At 32.2% G+C, this 21,857-nt stretch overlaps 1 protein-coding gene across 2 annotated transcripts; it reads right to left on the bottom strand.

The window, feature by feature from the left end:
• Nucleotides 1-206: 206 nt before the first annotated feature.
• LOC128998233 (synaptic vesicle glycoprotein 2B-like) lies at nucleotides 207-20,710 on the bottom strand. 2 transcript variants are annotated; one of them, XM_054424273.1, is made up of 13 exons: nucleotides 20,662-20,710; nucleotides 14,355-14,455; nucleotides 13,849-13,911; nucleotides 12,616-12,777; nucleotides 10,673-10,835; nucleotides 8,800-8,921; nucleotides 7,131-7,372; nucleotides 6,568-6,701; nucleotides 4,907-5,036; nucleotides 4,022-4,136; nucleotides 2,254-2,410; nucleotides 1,169-1,296; nucleotides 207-623 (listed from the first exon to the last, which is right to left on the bottom strand). In XM_054424273.1, the coding sequence occupies exons 2-13, from the start codon at nucleotides 14,437-14,439 to the stop codon at nucleotides 571-573; spliced, it is 1,554 nt and encodes a 517-aa protein (XP_054280248.1). In that variant the 5' UTR covers nucleotides 14,440-14,455; nucleotides 20,662-20,710; the 3' UTR covers nucleotides 207-570. The 2 variants fall into 2 exon arrangements, with proteins under 2 accessions (XP_054280248.1, XP_054280249.1); XM_054424274.1 differs by lacking the exons at nucleotides 14,355-14,455; nucleotides 20,662-20,710 and adding an exon at nucleotides 14,112-14,223.
• Between the last annotated feature and the right edge of the window lie 1,147 nt (nucleotides 20,711-21,857).

Genomic DNA, 21,857 nt, shown 5'->3' on the forward strand with positions numbered 1-21,857 from the left:
GGCATTTCCCCAGAACTCAATATCATAGCCAATGTTAGAGTGTGTTTATGCAAAGTATACCATTATCTGAGTTTTTAATCTATTATTTTAGAAAGCACTAAAGTAATGTGAAATGCTGCATGTTACTAGTACATAGTGCATGTTACTGTGTTACTAGTTATATTATGATGGGTTTTGGGTTTAATGAAAACGAAAATAGCTTACATTTGCTTGACTGTTTTATCATATATCGTTTTGATTCAGTTTTTATTATAGACAATTTTAGTTTTTTGAGTTCTTTATTGAATGCTACACATTTTTTATATCAGTCGTATAGGTTAAATTCTCATATAGAAAGGTGAAAGTTGGCTATACGATGTTTAATTCCAAATTCCAGCAGATATTTCAATATCTTCATCATATATAATATTTATAAACATACACAACTAAATTCAAAATCTTCTTATTAAAAGAGAATCAGTCTTCAATCCAAATCAGCCTCACACTTGTGGTCCCAAAAGAAGAGTATGCAACTCATGAAGGCCTGGAGAGTTCTACTAAATTAATCTTTTTTCACTGACAATCTGAGTTTTACGATTTTTTCGAGGAAGTTGCTGCTAAAAGGAGTACTAAAAGACCACAAACTGAAACAAATAGTGTTTTTATTAGTAAATTGCAACTGTTTAAGTTTTTTTTTTACTTAACTGTGACAAGAAATAATATTATTAGTTTAAATTATCACTACAAACATTTTTGTTATAACCTCCTTTTCTTGTAGTATTTTTGTTGTGCTTCTAGTGAGTTTTTAAAGGTTTTAATGTCTTCTTTCAGCTTTGAATTTGACCAACCAAATAGAATACACACGCCTATATGAAACCTTAGATTTAACATGCTCCATTATATATTTATCATCCTTATGGGTCAGCTGTTGACTATTTTGATTAATATTTGTCAACATATTGAGAAGATATATAGGCTACCATAGCATTCTTGAAAAAGAGTAATTTTAGTTGCATTAAGTACACTAGATAGGTACCCAATGAAACTTATTATTTAAGAAGGATACTTACGTTAGGGTTTTCAACATTCTCATAGAATGGACAGCTTATTAATGTGGTACTGGTATGTGTAATTCTAAGTAGTTATCCATAGACAAGTCTACACAATACATTTATAAACTACAGCTCACCCAAAGTTATGCCGCTAAAACCCAGAAAAGTCCCCGTGCAAGAGAGGTTAATAGCGTAAGGCATTAAGATGTTTCCCATAACAACTCCAATGCGGCCAAACATCATCGTTAGACTTACAGCCATTGTCCTGCAAAACTAAGTTATAATAAAAAATATGATGCAAGTAAAGACTATAATTGTTGCTATCATCAATAAGGTTCCCAAGTGAAATAAAATAATTATTGTTGATGCAACTAAATTATTCATATTTCAAATCAATTTGTATGTCTGGTTCAAATCGCCAATAAGGTTTATTATCAAAAAAGCGTTGAATATGATGAAGTAACGTAGATTTGCCAGAGCAGGAATACTCACAATTGTCTCAGAAAAACAAGAGGTTGCCTAATAATATGTAGGGTTTTTTTTAAGCAGAGTGGAACCGTCGTTCCCGCACCACTACACCACTGGTTGAATATGACACTTAATTATGATCAAATATATATTCATAATTTGCTCAAAATATTTGGCTTCAAAAACTTCTTTAGGTAAAACAAGTTGGAATATGTGTTGTCTTAATATCCTGTTCTATATCATGTAGTTCACATTTTTTAAACAGTAGTTATACTCAACAGTTTGACAGTCAGATGCATAATTTAATTTATTAAATACACCAAATAACCCTTTGGTAAAAGTAGGTTAATTAGTGCAAGTTGGTGTGATTACTGAATATCATCCATAACATTTTACAGAAAGCTATTGATGCCAGCAAGATATCCTGATTTCAGGATGCAGTGCCAATTTTTGGTATTGGAAGAGACTGTGATGATGTTTTTGGGACGATAAGAGGGATTCGAATATCTTTAATATTGTTTTTTGTATCTTGGAGATGTTAATATAACATTGCCTCAAACATATATTTTCTAGGTTCAGGTTTACATCCAACTCAATTTTTTTACATCATCCTCAATGCAGAGGCACCTGATAATACCTTATTAATCTTGAATCTTCTTTTAACCAAAACCGTTCTGATTTTGTAGGTATCGGACTATAAAGAGTCTACGCTAATATGAATCTTAACATAAAAATTGAAATTAAAATTTTTTACTTCAATGTTGTGGGGAAGATTTGCACAACAAAACCCAGCAGCCCAATGCTAGAGTTGTATGCGAGAGCGACAAAGATCGGTGCCAAAAATGATGTTATCGTGGGATGTAACCAACCTAGCGAGCATATCACTGCAGACTGTATGACGAACAAGGTAACTGCAAAGACAAAATAAGTGTATGGGTTATTAAAACACATTTATCACAACAAATGAAATGAAATTAAATTAAATAACAAGTTGGAAGTAACATTGTCTTGGATTGTCCTCTTTCATGCAAATTCTGAGAAAATATGAGCTGGCAAAAAAATTATCAATAGTATGCCATCTTCAATGACTATTATGGTCCTAAATGTATAGTTTTATAAAACTTGTAAGGTAGAACGAGAAGGAGTTTGCTAAAAAATTTGCTTATATTGTTATTAGAAGCACTTTGATTTTTAAAATCAGCACATGATGATTAACTGTCTTCGTAAATTTCAAATCAATAAAGAATAAAAAATATGCAGTTTCATCAAATACGATATTTTTTTCTGAAGCTGGTGAGAAATTGGAGAATATTTTGTGGAATGTTTAGTTATTACTACTTTTGAACAAATATTAGACAGTTATTTCAAGGGTAAGTAACATAAAAAATAGGCTACTTCTTAAAGATTTGCATCAGCTGAAGGCAATTTTAGGGTTATCTCTATAAAGTTTACATGGAAGGGAGTTTGTTCTTTACTTATTCATTCTTTTTATTTATACAATTTTAATACTTAAACAAATATAACTATCTAGTTATAGTATATTACATTACTAGTCTTGAAATTAGGTGTTTACCGGACAAGTATATGGTTGTTCCCGGGCGAGACAAAGTCGAGTGCAGGATTACAATACAAGTACGGTAAACACATTTTGGAGGAGTGATGTACAATATTTTTCGCCATGCTACTGTAAACTAACCTAACAATAAAAAATACCTGTACTAATGCATTATATATTTCTTTGACTAAAAAATTTACAATAAAATTCCAAACTCCTTAAAGCAATTAAACTTAGCAAAATTTACAGACAAAACCAAAACAGTTTTAGTAGAAAAAGCATATTACACATTTGAGGAATTTTTCAACGACTCCTGGTAACAGACACCCATTCTCTCATCAACCTCTCCTAACATAAACAGTTCCACCATGCTGCAGTTTTTGTAGGGGTACCTTACTGGCTAAATCTTAGGATTTTTTATATATTTAGAATTCCTTATTTATTAGAAACCTTGACAATGTACCTGTCTGTGTATGTTTGTCATAATTGTAACAGATGTTATGTACAATAAAGAATTGTCATTTGTCATTTGTAATGGACTTAACAATCACTACTCATACCGTACCTTCTAAAAGATGTTATGTTTTTGTTTATTGATTCGTTGACTTATTACCATTTATAATTAGATGGTCACCGGTAAAAGCTCATTACAGTACAGTAGTACCTAATGAAACCACATTTGATTAAGTAGGCAGCAAACAGCTGTTTTCTGGACTAATTTCATGCGTGGAAAATCTATTAAAACCTAGTGTAGTGTGGCGAAAAAAGACTTGCGTGTCCTTTGATATTCAACCAAAGAGTAAATTGCGTTGTAATATTTGACTTGCCTTTTAAATAGAGAGAAACATTTTATTGCCACCTACACAATCTAGGCTTACTGGACATTCAACTAACATCAAAACATCAGGATTGCAACAGATGAGAACTCCATTTGCAATATCCAAAGTCAATCAATGGTAGTACTTACCAAATAGTTTCTTTTTCCCGGTGTGTTTAATGATAGCAATGCTGATGGCAAAAGCTACTGCAATCAGGATATTAGAATATATCATATTGGAGTATACAGATGTGTCCACCTTAAACTGAACAAACAAACTAATCAGGTGTCAATTCATAGCAAGTCTTATTGAAAATACAAATCTAAATATGGACAATTGCAAACATGTATAATTTTTTTTACATTTGATTTTTTATTATTTATTTATTGAAATAAAAAGTGTTAGTCATAAATATTTGAAATAAAAACACACTGGAGACATTTAAAACAACCAATCAAAACTGAGTATTTTACTTTACATTCAGATGACTTTTGTCTGGGTAGCCGAGTGATTAAAGCGCTTGCCTTCAAATCTGAAGGTTGTTGGTTCAATTCCAAAGCAAAATCGCAACTGAACCCAACTGCCATTTGTAATTGCGCAATCAATAATTTATACTATCTAACAAAAGATTGATGTTAGATAGTAACAAGACTAGGGTACCTTTCCTCAACAAAAAAGTGTACACATTTTTACTGCAAATTCATTATATCCATGCACAGTGGTAACTTGATCCAAAATTATTATTAAACAAACAAAAGGGAACAGGGAAATGAAAGCTGTTTTCAGTGGTCTGTGTTTTCAGTTGTCAAATCAAAGGCTCATATACTATATTGACCTTATTAAGGGTTCCACTGGGAAGCCCTATTTTAATATTTTAGAACAGTTACATATCTTTTATTGGAATTAATGTTGGAAAAAAAATTCTATGCCGAGATTGAAAAAAGATTTTAAGAAATATCATATTCCGAGGTTGTATTACCATATAAACACTGAAATAACATTAATTTGTTTTATTAATAAGAAATAATACTTGCATTATCACAGTCGACTCGCTTGACCAATGTGTGATTTCCTGTGATCACTTCACAAGTGGTCATTGAATCACTTTGAGATTCTTTGATGTAAAAAAACAGCTGTGGAAGCCACAGCCTGATTGTGTTCAATCTGAAAGAAAAAATTGTTGTAAGTGTGATTATACTTTTGAAAAATATAAGAGATGAGTTATTGGAAAAAATGTAATCTTTTCGACAAAAATTCCAAGATGAAGTTCAATAGCGGGTCCAAATAGAAGTCCAAGCAGAGAGCAGGCCGATTTGGAACACACATTAATTTAGAGTTTCATCGGCAAAACTAAATGGGAGGGATTCCTTCCTATAATAATAGGACACTATATTCTGTTAGCACAGTAGTCGTTTGACTTAAATAATGTCATTGATGACACAAGAATAGTAAAAATCCAACAAAAATAACTGATTTTTAAACCAACTTTAAATAAGCTGTTTATTGTAACGTAACTAAAATACCCCCGCCGCAGCAAACCTGCCGACTAAGCAAATTTCCATTTGTCTGAATTGATTTTCAGTTAAATATATTTTAATAACATTAGGTTTAACGAGTACCTAGGTTTGCTGCTACAAGGAAACTAATAAAGTGTGTTTTTGAGTAAAATATTGATAGCTTAGTACAAAATAAATAAATTTGACAAGTTTGATCAAAATATATCCATAAACAAGCAAACTACAACATTTGACAATATTCTCCATAAGAATAACATGGGAATTTTAAATTTACAATTTTTTTAATTTTCTCCGTTACTAATAATCGAACAAAAATACTTTTATATACTAAATTATTTGTTTTTTTAAGCTCTTTAAAAAGGTCTAAAGAGAAATCGAGAAATTTTGTGTTTTGAGGGTCAAAAGTGAGAAAACCCAATTTTTACCCCATAAAACCCCCCGTAAAGCCCCGTTCCCATGGTCCGATCGTGCTGGTTCGCAAACTCCTTCAAGTTTATCCCGCTTTACACCTTTAAACCAAATTTCATCAAAATCGGACAAAAACTACTCAAGTTATCGCGTTCACAGACGTATATATATATATATAAGTCTATATAAAAATTTGAACGAATGGTATTTTTGGCCTCTGGGGACATCAAAATGAAAAAGTAAATCGGTCCCGGGTCTAGGTCTTACCGTGCCACCTACGGTAATAGTTACTTCCCTATAGGGAAATTCACTAAATACTTCCCTATAGGGAAATTCACTAAAAAAAGCTTATAAGAATTAGCTTTATAGCAGAATTGGACTATTTTATATCTTTGTAACAGAATATTGTTTTAACAGTGTCAAAAATTACAATTACATTATGATTTCTCTTCAATCTATCTTATGACCAAATATATCAGTGCCATAGGTGGATTAGTGAATTTCACTGTGCATCTATTACCCCCCCTGGACTGAAACTTTCTAAGGTAAGCTGGCTGAAATCTATTACATTTCTAAAAATTCCTAATCAACCACTTGGCTTTCCTTTATGATATTTTTGTATTTAAAATCTAACCGTTACTCGAGCACTGGTGGAAAATAATGTCTAAATCTAGTTTTAAAATTTCACTTTTATTAATGTTTCAAATCCTATTAATTTTTTACCTCTCATAAGACTTATTTACATAAATATTTTCCAATCAAACACTTACGTTGAAAGACCTCCAAACTGAATAGAGAAAGCTAAAAAAGCCTTGTAAAGATAAGGTGGTCGAAACAAAGCAGTCATTTGTTCCCAAAACTTCATGCGAGAATTTGCACCTGTTTCAGCTTTCAATCTTTTCACCTTCAAAACACACAAAAAAATTAGTTTTAGTTGAAGAAATCTTTAAGAATCAGATTTCCCTAATATATCTTCTACTTGTTGAAGATATATGTTAAAAAATGTTGCTCAACTTGATTAAAAATATTTTATGTACAATAGTGGTTAGATATTAAGGTACAGAATATTTGAACAGTATTTTATACAGATTCAGCAAAATTGTACCGATTTTGTCACATAGCTTTGATCCAATCCCAAATGACAAGAACGGCCCTTTGTATCCCTCGCAAAACCAGCAAAATCCTTAATCCACCCATTTCCTTGATCCTTTCCATTTTTTTAAGACATTAAGGTTTATAAATTATTAAATTAGATATAGATAACCTTCCAGCCAATAATGGTAAGTTCTTGAAATCCATGACAAACACATAATGCATCTTTCCATAAACTCACCGAGTACGTATGGCGTTTCCCACTATTCGTAGAATAAATGGATTGAAACACTCTAAGAGCCTCTTTTTCACGTCCCATTGCAAGCAAGAACTTCGGACTTTCATGGCACAAGAGAATGCTGAACCCAGATATGAGTGAGGGAACGGCACAAACCAAGAGAAATAGCTGCCAGGAATTGAGGCTTATTAGACCATCAAAGAAAGACCATTTGATGTTCTGAGGAATGATCAACCATGCAAGACCTGTATAAAACAAAAAAAATAACTTTGTTACAAAGGTTTGTGTTTTTAAAGTGACATTTGTGTGGCTTTTAGATAATATCTGTGTGCTTTGTTAAACATTGTCTTAACATAAATTATGTGGCATATGGTACAACATTGTAGTCAACAATGTATAGTACTGTAGTTACCAACAACATGTCATTTTAAATATCTGTTGTAAAGTGGCCTGAGTTAATTATTTAAAATCTAATGAAAAATGGCACAATTTGCAGAAGTGGTCCTGTCCTTACGACAGATTTAGTGAGCTAACCCAACCAAGTTATCCCTGCTTAATCTTGGTTGTGGAATTGAGCTAACTCATCTAGCAATGTTTGTAAATCAAATATGATATAACTCATTCTCTGAGAAAGATTCTTTTCCTACAGTCACCCGACAAAGTTGGCTCCCTTGTACTGTTTATAGTACAGAAAGCTGCTAACTGCTGCATATTTATACTTTGCCGTACGGTTTATACTTTGTCGTACGGTTTATACTTTGCCGCACATCAGGATTCCAACAAAACAACACAAAACAGTGTGGTTCTATTATGCACGTAATCCGTGTACGCTTGGAAATAGGTTGGCAACACTAAAAGATAATAATACTATGAGCAGCTGATTGACTTTTATAACTACGATTTAACCTGTCATTTCGTGTTTATAGTTTCGGTATTTCTGAACTTTCTGGACTTTTCTTTTAAACGTTTTTAAAACATTCCTACGATCTTAACAAACAAGAAAATACCTTTAAAGCATTTTTTAGGCGCGGAAACCACTTCAAATTACAAAAGCATACGGAACTATATTCTCAAAACCCGGAGCACATTTCTTGCCGAGGAAAAATAGCGGAGTGATACGGACCGCGGGTACTACTTTCTCTAGGGCACCATTTGTGTTGCCAGCTGAACCTAAAAACGTGTTGTATAGTGTTTGAAAGACTAATTATGCTTTATAGTGACTGTAGGAAAAATATAATTTGTAACACGAGTGAAAAAGGCCTTTGCTGCACTCGAGATCATTCCACACTCGCCTGCGGCTCGTGCGTAAACATTGCTCTCGTGTGCAGCAAAGTGCCACTTTCACCACTAGTTACACAAATAACTATTCTCAGATACCTTTACAAAAACATGACTGATACATGTTCTGAGAATTTCCAGGAGTTAAATCCTTATTTATTATTTATTCTTTACAGAAACTGCTGTAATCAAAAGAAAATGACCTATGTCATTAAGACTGATATAGGTACTGTATCAAATAGCATATAAACTTGTATAGAAGATAGATGTAAAAAAATATTTATCAAAACCAATTTAAAATCATCACCAAAGACTTCTGGTTTGGATTGAAAATACTGAAAATATAACAAAGCTATCAAAGAATGTAGAATAACTCTTATTTACACATACTTACATGGTTGAATAACACCTCCAATAGCTTGACAAAACCCAACAACTAAGACCACAGAATCTCGATGCCTTGAATTAAACATCTCCGATAAATAGGACATGAAAATAGAAAAAGGCCCAGATATCCTGAAATAGACAATCATATTAATTATTAGTAAGTAAATACAGTTCCACATTGGATATATGTTCTGTTTTAACCAGTAAATTAAATAATGCAAGTGTAGCTAGCATCAAAAAGTTTCTTTCGAGTAAAAAAATACTAAAATTAAAGAGGTAATGCATACAAAAATGTAGTTATATGACAATTAATTACTTATTTTTCATCACTCCGCACAGAAAGTAGCTATTTGCAAACATCTGATATTAAAGAAAGTAATTAATTGTTTCCCAAGCTTGCTTGTAATCAGTTTTCCATTTGCCCACTTCCTGCACTAGTGTTTATTTACAATTTATATCTATAGTTGAAATCTGCTGTTTTTACTATTCAACAACACCAATGTAAACAGAAATAGACAAAACCTAGTTTTGCAGTGTTTTTAGCTTGTAGACCTAATGTGTGTTTTTACTGCTTTAAATTTAACTTGTTGTTATACAGGTTTGCTATAACCTATTTTCTTTTATTTTTATATTAAAATAATGTTACTCAGGAAAAATAATAGTTTTTAATTCTACTGAGGTCTGTTACTCTAATGTGTGAATATTCTTATGTCATGATGAAAATTTGTCTTTCATAACTTGTACCGGTATAACAAAAGTGATTTTCCGGCATTTGCTCCAACTATTCCCACCTTTGGCTTTGCCTCTTCGTATACAAAAGCGTTCTTAGTATACAACCATTGTATGATTTATCTTTTAGCTTTAAAAGAGTAAGACATTTAAGAAATTGTATTCTGTAATTTAAGAGAAATCTGTTAAACAATAAATTTAGTTAAAAGATAAAGTTTAAAGTGTTTGCACTGTTCTCGGTGTGACAAGATAACCTAATGTCATCTGCCTGTCACCTATTGTTTGTTCAACAGTTTCGCTCACTGTCACAATTCTACAACACACAGATTAATTCAACAGAATTTTAATTTTCCTGCTGCTCATTACAAACAAAAAGGTAACGCCCTTAAGGTCTCTACAATGCTAATCCACATCAAGCTGAAAACGTAACACTGGTTTTAAAAACATTCAGAATTATTTCCCACAACTTGGTACAAAAACAAAGTTTCTGGTTTAAATTATTCATTAAAATTATTTAATTTATTTAAAAAAAGTGATTGAACTCAGCTGAATTTCTATTTTTATTTTCATTTTTGTCTGCCCTTAATGACTTGTTGCAGCTAAAAATTAAAATAATTTCTCGATTCTCATCAAATGTTTTTATACTATACACATATATGATACTCCATCCAACACGATTCAATGTATTCACCCTCTTACTATAAACTTTTACAATACAAATTAAATATAAATAATAATTACAAATCCATCCATCCATCCTTCGACCAGTAACACAGCTCAAATCAGATTCAATTGTAGACTGCTCAGTCATGACTCGTCAAAATTGATCACAATTGTAACATCTCATATATACGTATATAGTATCAATGTATATAGTATGTGTTTGAATGAATAGTATGTGTTTGAATGAATAGTATATGCAGTGCTCGAATTGCGGGGAACACGGTGGAAGGGAGTTTAGAGACAAGAAAAAATATACCAAATAGTGTTAGAAAATGTATTGTTTCATATTGGTACCAAAAGTTTAACTACTATCAGGTTTGTTTTTTACACTTTCATTGAAGCTTTTTGATCTTTGTCCAAAATGTTAAAAATATCTTATTTTTATATTGCAATTTCTCTTTTTTTCACAAATTAATACATCAACTTACATTATTCCACTCAAGAATTTGAAGCCCAAGATGGACCAAAAGTTGCTTGATAGGCTGACGCACACTGTGAAGATGACATCTCCGAGGTATCCGAACGCCAAAACCTTCTGTCGACCGAACTTGTCACTGAGAAACCCCCACAAGAATGCGCTCACTATCATGCCTAAAGCCGATCATGTACAGCTGTAAAACGACTTGATTTAATCTTCACTATGCAGAAATGTATATGTACGGTATGTTTTCCAATTCACATAGCTTATTTTCAAATTTAAGCATGAAACCCAAAATAAAAATTAATTTAAAATAGTAACTATGCATTTGTTTGAATCACATTTAGTTGATATATCTAGAAAGTTGTGAATATTGTAGAAAACAAGTTTTAGAAATTATAAACTGGAAAAAACAAACAAATTATACGTCTTTAATAATACTAGTAATAATATATTTACACTTATACTGTTGACTCACAAGACGGTAAATACATATGAAAGATGGTAAGTGGTGTTCGATTTCGATTGGACACCCCAATCATCATCAGACCCAATAAGCGAATAAAATCAACATAACATTCGCCGATTCGCCAATGGGTCTGATGATGATTGGAGTGTCCAATCGAAATTGATCACCACTTACCACGTTTCATATGTATTTACTGTCTTGTGAGTCAACAGTATAAGTGTAAATATATTTTTCCTACAGTTACCTAACAATGTACATGTTCTCTCACTGATTTGAGAAAGCAAAGTGGCCAATTCGCTCACCAGTGAGACAATGTTAACATTTTCTCACTCTAATTACTTTGTCTCACTCCAGATTTGCAACGTGAAGGCACAAAATAGTGAGCGCGTAACATGCAGACAAGGTTGTATGCGCATGAAATACGTTGGCAACACTGGCTGTAAATCACCTGGTCAGCTGTTGTACTGTGTTGTATCATTAAATGTCATATTAAAAGTTCACTTCTGTGTAAAAATATGTTACGTTTCTTTACCAATTTATTTGTTTTATGGTAACTGTAGGAAAAATATAATGTGCAGCTCGAGTGCAAAGTGCAATTGCCTCACTCGATAAACCATTCCTCACTCGCCTACGGCTCGTAAGTAACTATTTCTCTCGAGTGAGTCAGTTGCTCACTTTGCTCACTAGCTGCACAAATAACTATTTACTATGTGTTATTAGATGTATAATTTGTTTGTTTTTTCAGGTAATTTAAAACACATACGATGCTGATCAAGAAGTTGTTTAGTAAAAACTAGAAAGGAAACTATATTATAGTTCTTGAATGAAATAAGTTCCTCAATCACATTTTCTCAGTATAGCAGTTGCTAAAATATTGGTTAAGCATAATCCTAGTTTAGTAATTATTTCAGCATTATTCCTGTCATAATCCTAATTACAAGATTTACCTTATCATTGCTAATCATATGGGGTTAAAAGTCTTGAAAGGCAAAATGCCCTTGTAAGATCCAACTTTTTGAATTATTTAGTTTATACAATTTCATGTTGGGCTTGCTCTTATTTCCAACAAAACGTTGCATTTTATAGAAAAACTTTTGTAGATAAAATCATAAAAAGGGGCATTAAAAGTGAAAGCAGTTGAAAATATGTAATTTTGACATAAAAAAATATATAATTTACCTTTTTCAAAAATTAAAAAGTTTAGAAACAGTATACCTACTTCAGTAAATAAATGTGTGGATTCAAGCTATCATTTGTTCTTTATAAAAATAGTTAAATATATTTTGAATATTACATAAATGTTAAGGATTTAAATGTTATTTTTAAGTTATAATTATCATTGGGGAATCCAACTAAGGTCAAAATATATCAAATTCTATCACTTCAAAATAACTTAAATCAATTGAAAAATGTAGCCCAAATCCCCGTCTTATATTCCCAAGTTTACTATTTAAATATTATTTTTACTTGATTTGTTAACTTACCTGCATAAATAGTTCCGTTTAGATAACCTCGATCGAAAGCGTTCAGCTTCAAGTCACATGAAGCCGTCGGGAGAGCGAAAGAGAAGGAGGTACTTTCGTAAGTGGTGGAACACGAGGCAGGAAAAGCCAGAAGAAGAAGTAGGTAGTTGAATTTTCCATATCCTGAAAATTACAAATCCTTCAAATATAATATCAAAGTCTTATTACTGATAAGTTAAGGTGATTTCCCAGCCTCATTGCAGAGCATTAAATCATAGATAGCTAATTGTGAAATATATCTAGCAACAAACTAAAACTCTTTTACAAGGAAAACCCCTCATGATAGGCATATGGACTGCCCATGGCTTGAAACTTGATTAAAAATAATATGGGAGTCTGTTTCAATTTTTTTAAATGGTAAAAAAAGCTTTAAAACAAGTCATAAAGTTATGGCCTAAAAATTTGAGAAAAGAGTTCTGGGAAGTGCCAGTGCCGTTACATGCAAAATTTAAATTTTTCTAAATAGAGTTTTATTCTAAATAGACTATGAGGCATTTTTGGGTGAATAGGATGATTTGAAAGAAAACTATACATTTCAGAAATCTAGCAGCAATGTATTCCATGAAAATTGCACTATGGCTATGAGCAAATTGTTTTTGATAGATTAGAACAGGTAGTATGATTACACCGATTTATGGGATGGTTTGAGGTAAGAGGGATTTAAAATGGTATAATGTGGGAAAAATTTAGATTTTTTGAAATGATTGGGATATTGTGTTTTGTTAGAGGAAACACTGAAAGTCAAGGATATCCAAATCAAGGTTATCTGCTTTGGATATAACTCACTTCACTACCAATTTCCTTAATTCATTTATACCAAAATGATCCCATGGAAATGTTGAAAGAGTATTTTAATGTGATTTAAACCACAATGTATTGTCTGTTTTACATGCTATAAGAGCCAGTTAATTAGTGAGTAAACTAAACACATGTCTATATTTTATTGCAAGGAAGCCAATAATGGCCACTGTACATTGTGGCAAATGAAATAAGAAAATAAACAGCTGTTCTGATAAGGTGGTACCAAATATATCCTTTTATGATGAATAACAGTAATCAAATAATGTAAATTTAAAAATCTTTTTAGCTTATCATTATACTTATTTTAATTAAAATTAAATTCACAAAAACATTAATCAAGCTAAATCATCTGTACTTTAGAACATTCCTAAAACTGGTTATTTCTATACATACCAGTTTCTTTAATCGCCTCTTCAAAATCCACTTCAGTCTGTGAGTTAGTTAGATTCGTTTTCTCTGCAATGGAATATAATATAAAATCAACTTATAAAATAAAAATTAAACTATAACCAAACTTCTATAGAAACAATTTACAACTGTCCTAGCATGTTTTGTTGGTTTTAATTGCTACAAAAGAATCTCAATTATATTCCGTTTTGTTATACTCATAATCTTTCTATTAGATAGAAAAAAATGAAACTCAAATGTTTATTTACCTGAAACATGTGATTTGGAATTTATTTCACAGAGAGCAATGTTTTCTAATCCATTTTCATTGTCAGCCATTACAGCTGTTGTAATACCAACTGTTTGTAGTCAGTGCTAAATTTACCATTCTATTGTAGTTGGCTCATTCAGCTGTATATTGATTACAGATTATCTATTTTGAAGCTGAGTGAAATTTCAATGAGATACTCCCTACCACATGAATATGATAATGTTATTGATGCACTACTTACTGTTGGTTTCTGTTCCATTGTACGCTATTGTAAATATTTTTCCATCTTTTTCAATTGGTTTTGGACCTTGGTTCATCTTCTGCATTGGCTGAGTTTCTGTTCTGTAAAATTAATTTAAATTCATATTATTTAGTTGTAAATTATGTCCCGAATATAAAACCATTATACAGGGCGAGTCTTCTAAGCTGTCCTAAACAGATTACAGAATGGATTGACATACAGAGATGAAAAAAAAAACTTTTCCCCACTAATTCATACCCAAGGAACAACGTAAATTTTTTTAACATTTTTAAAGTACAGGGTGTTTGAGAAACTGGGGGTCATGGGTTTGAATCTCAGAGTTTTCAAATATAAACATATGTCATGTCATGCATCATTTTAAAGCTCTAGACTATACAAACAAGTTAGTGAAAAGAGAACTCATTTATCTTTGTCCGTCTCTAAATGGCGGCTATTTTTATGGAAAATATTGATATCTACATAATACCCTGTATCTTGGAAACCACTAAACTTATTTTCATTCTGTTTCAAAATTCTTAATATTCGTGAGTTAAGCTTTAATTCTATATACGACATGTCAACAATTTACAAACTAAATATTTTGTCAATGATTTTAATTTTAGTGAATTTCCCATATAGGGAATAAGCTATTACCGTAGTACTCATGGGAAGACCTGGACCCGGGACCGATTTTTTTTCGTTTTGAGGTCCCTAGAGGCCAAAAATACCATCCGTTCAAATTCATATGTATATATATATGTGTGTGTGTTCGTTAGCGCGATAACTCGAGCAAAAATGATCCGATTTTGATAAAATTTGGTACAAACGTGTAAACCTACGTTTATTCGAACGAGTTCGCGAACCAGCATGATCGGACCATGGGAACGGGGGTTTATGGGGGGTTTTGTGGGGTTAAAAAGGGTTTTTCCCATTTGTGACCCAAAAAACATCAAATTTTGTAATTTCTTTCTAAACTATTTTGTAGAGCTTAAAAAAAAAATTTAGTATATTGAAGCTTTATAATGCGCCTAATGGTTACAACATTTGATGTTTTTGGGGTCAAAAATGGGAAAAACCCTTTTTAACCCCACAAAACCCCCCATAAACCCCCCATAAACCCCCGTTCCCATGGTCCGATCATGCTGGTGATGATTTTTGCTCGAGTTATCGCGCTAACGGACACATATATATATGAATTTGAACGGATGTTGTTTTTGGCCTCTAGGGACCTCAAAACGAAAAAAAATCGGTCCGGGGTCCAGGTCTTACCATGAGTACTACGGTAATAGCTTATTCCCTATATGGGAAATTCGCTAAAATTAAAATCATTGACAAAATATTTAGTTTGTAAATTGTTGACATGTCGTGTATTCCACTTAAAAAAAAAAAAAGAAACTTAAAAGTGATTGCCACTTAAAGCTAAACTCACTAGGATTAAGAATTTTCAAACAGAATGAAAATAAGTTCAGTGGTTTCCAAGATACAGGGTATTATGTAAATATCAATATTTCCATAAAAATGGCCGCCATTTTGAAACGGACAAAAATAAATTAGTTCTGTTTTCACTAAATTGTTTGACTAGTCTAGAGCTTTAAAATGGTGCATTACATGACATATGTTTACAATTGAAAACTAACTCAGAGATACTAACCCATGCCCCCAGTTTCTCCAACACTCTGTATTTAAAAAATGGTAAAAACATGAAATGAAATGAAATGAAATGCTTTATTATCCATTAGGCATAACATGTAATAGGCATCGTCAAAAACAAATAGCAATATACAATTTTCATAGAAATTAAAACTAAAATAAAAAAAATCACACAGCAAACAAAACCAAAAGCAAACCATGCACAAAACTACTGTCAAAACAAAACAATCTGTTACTTACATTGGAAAAACTCTCTCACAGTCTCCTTAGGAATGTCGAAGAAATCGTTGGTCTTATAAAGAGGGAAAGCCAATAAAGAGGGAAAGCCAATAAAGAGGGAAAGCCAATAAAAGTGCCCGGAGATTGTTTTGGAATTTTCTGTTGGCTTGGTTCCAAGCTGTACAAGAAATGTGGTTAAGAAGCCTTATACATAACTGGCTGGAATTTCTTTTTGTTTTACTTAACCTAACATAAGGTACATCAATATTGTTCTTATTCTGGTATTGTACATATGATAATCACCCCTGCGACTAAGTGACTGGAGATCATTTTTTACATGCACAACTGAAACAAAGACATACAAACTACAAACAGTCATGATTTCCTCATTTACAAAGAGAGGTCTGCAATGGGCATCATACTCAGCGTTTGCTAGGATTCTTACAGCTCTTTTTTGTATAAGCAATACATCATTAATTTCAGCAGACCCCGACCCACCCCAGAGCCTGAGCCCATACAAAAGAACTCCTTGAAAAAAAGCTACATAGGCTTTTTTTAAACAGTTTTTATTCAGACAACTTTTTAGACTTCTTAAAAGGAAGACAACTCTGGAGAGTTGACTACATACCAAGGTTACATGAGGGTTCCAAGTCAGTTTTGTATCAATGCAAATACCCAGGAGCTTAACAGAGGTCACATCATGTTTAATGCTTTTCACCGTAAATACCAAAGATTGTGTTTTGGTTTCATTGAGAGACAAAAAGTTAGCATGGAACCAAACCAAGGCCTGTACAAGGGATTGCTCCATGAGTTCCACAAGATTTTGAAAATTGTTTGAGCTATGAACCAGTGTTGTGTCATCTGCATAACAGACCACGCCACCTTCAACATGACTGGGCAAATCATTCATCATTATTATAAATAGCAGAGGCCCGAGGACAGACCCCTGCGGAACACCATGGACAACAGGACGAGACCGAGAGCACTGGCCATTCACAACAACCAGCTGCTCATGTCCCCCCAAGTATGACCGGAGCAGTTGCAGCTCAACACCCCTGATTCCATAATGATTCAACTTACAGAGCAGCACATCATGATCCACAGTATCGAAAGCCTTACTGAGGTCACACATTTTTACGTTGTTCCTTGGATATGAATTAGTGGGGAAAAGTTTTGTCTCATCTCTGTATATCAAGCCGTTCGTCTGGAATCTGTTTAGGACAGCTTAGAAGACTCATCCTGTATATTTGTATAACGTTTTAAATGCATATGTTGGTTGCATTAATGAATGATCAAGGGTTACTAATCTTAAGAGTGTAAGTTATGTGTGGTAATAATTGATCATATGTTCTATCATCAATGAAATTATAGATTTCACTTACCACTGCCCCTCTTCTTACCCAGATGATAGTTAACACGAAGATGTAAATAGATATTAAACTAAAACACTTGATTTTGGTAAAATAATATACAAACTCATTCAAACAGAAGTCACCTGATATTCCCTTAACTTGTGGAATTTTATCAATTTTACCCTTTGTTGGTAAATGTGTACATATGTACTGTATATTTTAAGTTTAGTAAATTCAATGTAATTGATTAATGTAAGTTGATGAAATTACAATAACTGGTTTTTTTTTTAAATAACCAAACAAATTATGTTAGATAATTCCTATCAGGTGATTTATATATTTTAGGAACATTCAATGATAAAATTCTACAATCTAATATTCCACTCAAGCTTAAGTTCTGAAGAATGTTTTAAGCTATTATCTTGAGTCTAATGGTCCTGTGATAGTTAGGACATTAAGAAACTACTTATGAGTCAGCAGATTCAAACTTCCAATTCTTATTCTGTACTAAATCAAATATACATGTTTCATTAAAATTATTTTATCAAAGGATAACCAGCTCTCGATCTGATGACTTATTAAAAAATACAGTTATATAACATAAGAGAAATATATAGTTAATAGTAACAATTGAAAAATGATACTAATAAGCTATGGCAATAATTATGACCTAATATGAGATAGAGATTGCAGTAATAGTGGAATTTCTTTTTCATTTGAACTCTTATGAAAAACCACTAGTTCACACAAAAATTTACTCCCGCCTACAGCAAACCTGCAGACTAACTATTTGCTTAATTATATTTCGCTTAAATATTTCCTGAAACATGTCAGATTTATTCCCTATTTCAGGCGGGCCGGAGAGATGATTGCGTCCCCAACAAACCTATAATAAAACCTATTCTGCCCCTGGGTCCGATTTATAAAACTGCCCTGCCTAATTAAATAACATTAGGTTTAAGAATGTCTTAGGTTTCCTGCTACAGCGAGGGCAATTAAATGTGTGTTTTTAGTATAATGTTAATATTTAGTGTTAAAAAAAATAGCCAAGTTTGAATTGGCATTTATTTTTAGGATACATTTTAGGATTCAAAAACAAGCAAACTAATGGAAAAAGTTTACTTATTCTCCATAAAACCAACATGGACATTTTAAATTTAAAAGTTTTTGAATTTTATCCGTATAACTAATAACCGTACAAGAGCACTTCAAAATAGTAAATTCATTGTTTCTTAAGCTATTCAAAATGTTTCAAAGAGAATTGGTAAATTCTATGAATTGAGGGTAAAAAATTAGAAAACCCAAATTTGACCCTATAAAACCATTCGATCATGCTGTTTCACAAACACATTGGAATAGTAGGTCTACACAAAACGAAGTGTATACAAATTGATATGGATGTAAATTAATTTGAGCGCATGGTGTTTTTGGCCTCTGGGGACATCCAAACAAAAAAGAAAATCGGTACCGGGTCCAGGTTATAATAGGTCTTACCATGAGACTTACAGCACGGTAATAGCTTTTTTCCTATATGGGGAATCTGCTAAAAACTGTACTAAATTGGCGATTGGTGTAGGAGTTTAACCCAAGCTTCCAAAATTACAACCAATTGACTAACCTATAAAACAATCCAAGTAATAAGGACCTAAGCCTGAAAAAAATAGTCAATAGGTAAATACAAAAATATCAAGTCAGCAAGTAATAAAGTGACTTAAGTAATGTATTTATATGTATTTAACCAAATAGAGCTGATGACTTTCTGAACAGAATTTTAAAAAAAATCCTATTAATCATTATAGAAATAGAACCTTAAAAAAATAGTTTGTCTAATTTGTAAAGATCTATGTATAGAATTAACATTGTGTAAAGAATTTAGACTACAAATTACCTAAATTTGTTAAAGTCAAGTGAATGTTGGTTGGTCGTTTTAGAAGCGTCTTCTCTGGAAGGATCTGAACTACTGACTGTTATTATCCTTTATCACCTACCATGAGCAGGCCAAGGGGAGATCAGGAGGGTATCTTGCCATAAAAAAGGGTCACACTGGTTACTTCAAAGGGCTACCCCACTTTGAAATTCTAATTCAAAAGTATAAAAACTTAGCTGTGGTTCATATTTGCATACCATACTTCATCATGGTATTATAGCCTTATGGCTGCCCATAAATATTTAAAATATGTATAAATACCTGCTTTTGGCAATTCAAATATTAAATAAATAATATAATATTTTAAATGTACTCAATGCGTTTCATAGAATTGAAAAATAAATAACAGCAATTAAATTATACAGCTGATCAAAATGTAAACAATTATGTTCTTCATAAGAATAACATGGGAACTTTCAAAGCCACTGGAGCAGAGCCCAAGGGACTTTTTCAAAAATGTAAGGCCAGTTTGCATTTTTGCAAATCTGCCAGTTTGCCTATGTCTGCTGTATTTCATATAATCGATTGAATTGATTTATACAGAAATGTTCTTTGTTATTCTTAGTCTTAGTTTTATTTTGTAAGTATATTTTGTATTAAAAAGTATGTTTTGTTTTCTTTATATATGGAAATAAACACAAAAAAAAACACATCTATGTGATACGCTCTTTCTAATGAGACGTCAATGGATAAAATCGGTTAAGAAATAGCGGAGGAGTTCAACCGACAAAGTTTCATGTAGCGTATTAATTACATATATATGATTTTGTATCACTATAAACTATTCCTATAAATTTTGTTTGATAAATGAAACATTTTGAACTTGCAAATAGTAAAATGGTTTTCGTTCGTTGCAAGTATTGTGCAAAAAGATTAAACTAAATCTGTATTATAATATTTGTCAAACGAATTAAAATTATACATTTCTGAATAATATAAACTATGCCGTTTAAAATGTGTTTAAATGAAAAATTTTTCTACACTGGTAATGAGTCAGTTGAAATTCGATACAAGGTTAGTTTAGAAAAAGAATAAAAGTATAGTTCAAACTCTATAAAATATTCGTGCAAAATATGTTTGGCTGAGACATATTTTTTTCTCTTTAATAGTCAATTAGTTGGCAAAAATGAAATGGATTTAGTTATAAATATGTACTTACAGTGTTTTGGACCCTACAAGCAGAAAAAACCGAATAGTGAGCTCCTGTCGTATCTTTAATGTTAAAGATTATCAAATGAGATTATTTAAACGCTGTGACTTCCTATCTTATCTTAGACAAGCAAAATTTTAATACACCCTCAAACAACTTTCAAGGGAAACATATGTAACTGTAGCAAAGGAAAAACCATGGCTCCGCTTCATCCAGATGTACTCTTTTTCGTATTTGTATCTATAATTGAGAAAGGGCCTCTCAGGGAAATTTGGTCATAGTCTCACTCTTTAGGTTTGGTCAGAGAAACTACATAGGTTGCAGACTGCGTAACACATTGAATATGTTCAGCAAAAAAGTAAAACAGGGCAAATTAAATAAGGTAAATAAATGAATTAAACTTTTGAAAACCCATATTTAGGATAAAAACCACGGTAATTTACAAAGAAAATGCTCTAACAAGTTATGGGACAGCCGGACGGGTTCCTGGTCTTCTGTAGCTTGTCTATGCAGTCGTTGTTTACAGAAAAGACTAGGTAAAATCAGCTGGAGACCCGCAAAATCACATGGAGCACGGTAAATTTACCGATCTCTCACACGGGGCACTTTTTCACAATATTACGTTACTAGCCCGGTAAGTGGCGTTTTACCATGCGAGTACGTTAAAGCTTAATTACCACGCGAGTAACGTACGATACTTAACATCATAATACAGTACACAGAATAATTAGTACATTTTAAACGCATAGCACAATTTATTTAGGACATAGCATAAATTATAATATTTTTATATTACAGATAATAAGGCCGTTGCTGTTAGCTGTTTATTTCATCAGCTGACTAAGTGCAAAAGTACAAAACGTGACTTTTCTGTGTTTAGGCACGGTAAAGTACAACTTTCCAGTCTATCAATACGGATGGAAAAGTACCCGTTTTTGTGTAGTATGATGTAAAATAATACGTATCAATGTTTTGTGGACTGTGTATTTACTTACTTATTTATATATTTGTCAACGGATTTACACCAATTTTACAGTTTGATTAGGCCTGAATACGATTATCATAAAATTTGATGACACTATCAAAACTTTCCAACACAATTATTTTGTTTGTAATTTGCTTTGGTTAAAGCGGTTCAAATCCCCTAATTCAGTTCTGTATTTGCATGTGTATGTCTGTTGATAACGCATTAATGTCCTTATTTC

This window comes from Macrosteles quadrilineatus, unplaced genomic scaffold, assembly GCF_028750875.1.
Source record: "Macrosteles quadrilineatus isolate MER2022 unplaced genomic scaffold, UCM_ALF_1.0 Scaffold_7__1_contigs__length_78375512, whole genome shotgun sequence".
NCBI lineage: Eukaryota > Metazoa > Arthropoda > Insecta > Hemiptera > Cicadellidae > Macrosteles > Macrosteles quadrilineatus.

What these genes read in the sequence shown, in the direction of transcription:
- LOC128998233 (XM_054424273.1), bottom strand. Translation starts at nt 14,439, where the DNA reads ATGCAGAAGATGAACCAAGGTCCAAAACCAATTGAAAAAGATGGAAAA. An exon ending in CAATGGAACAGAAACCAACA is followed by an intron (nt 13,912 to 14,354) that starts GTAAGTAGTGCA and finishes ATTCCATTGCAG; the next exon opens with AGAAAACGAATCTAACTAAC. An exon ending in TGGAGGTGTTATTCAACCAT is followed by an intron (nt 7,373 to 8,799) that starts GTAAGTATGTGT and finishes TGTTTTATACAG; the next exon opens with GTCTTGCATGGTTGATCATT.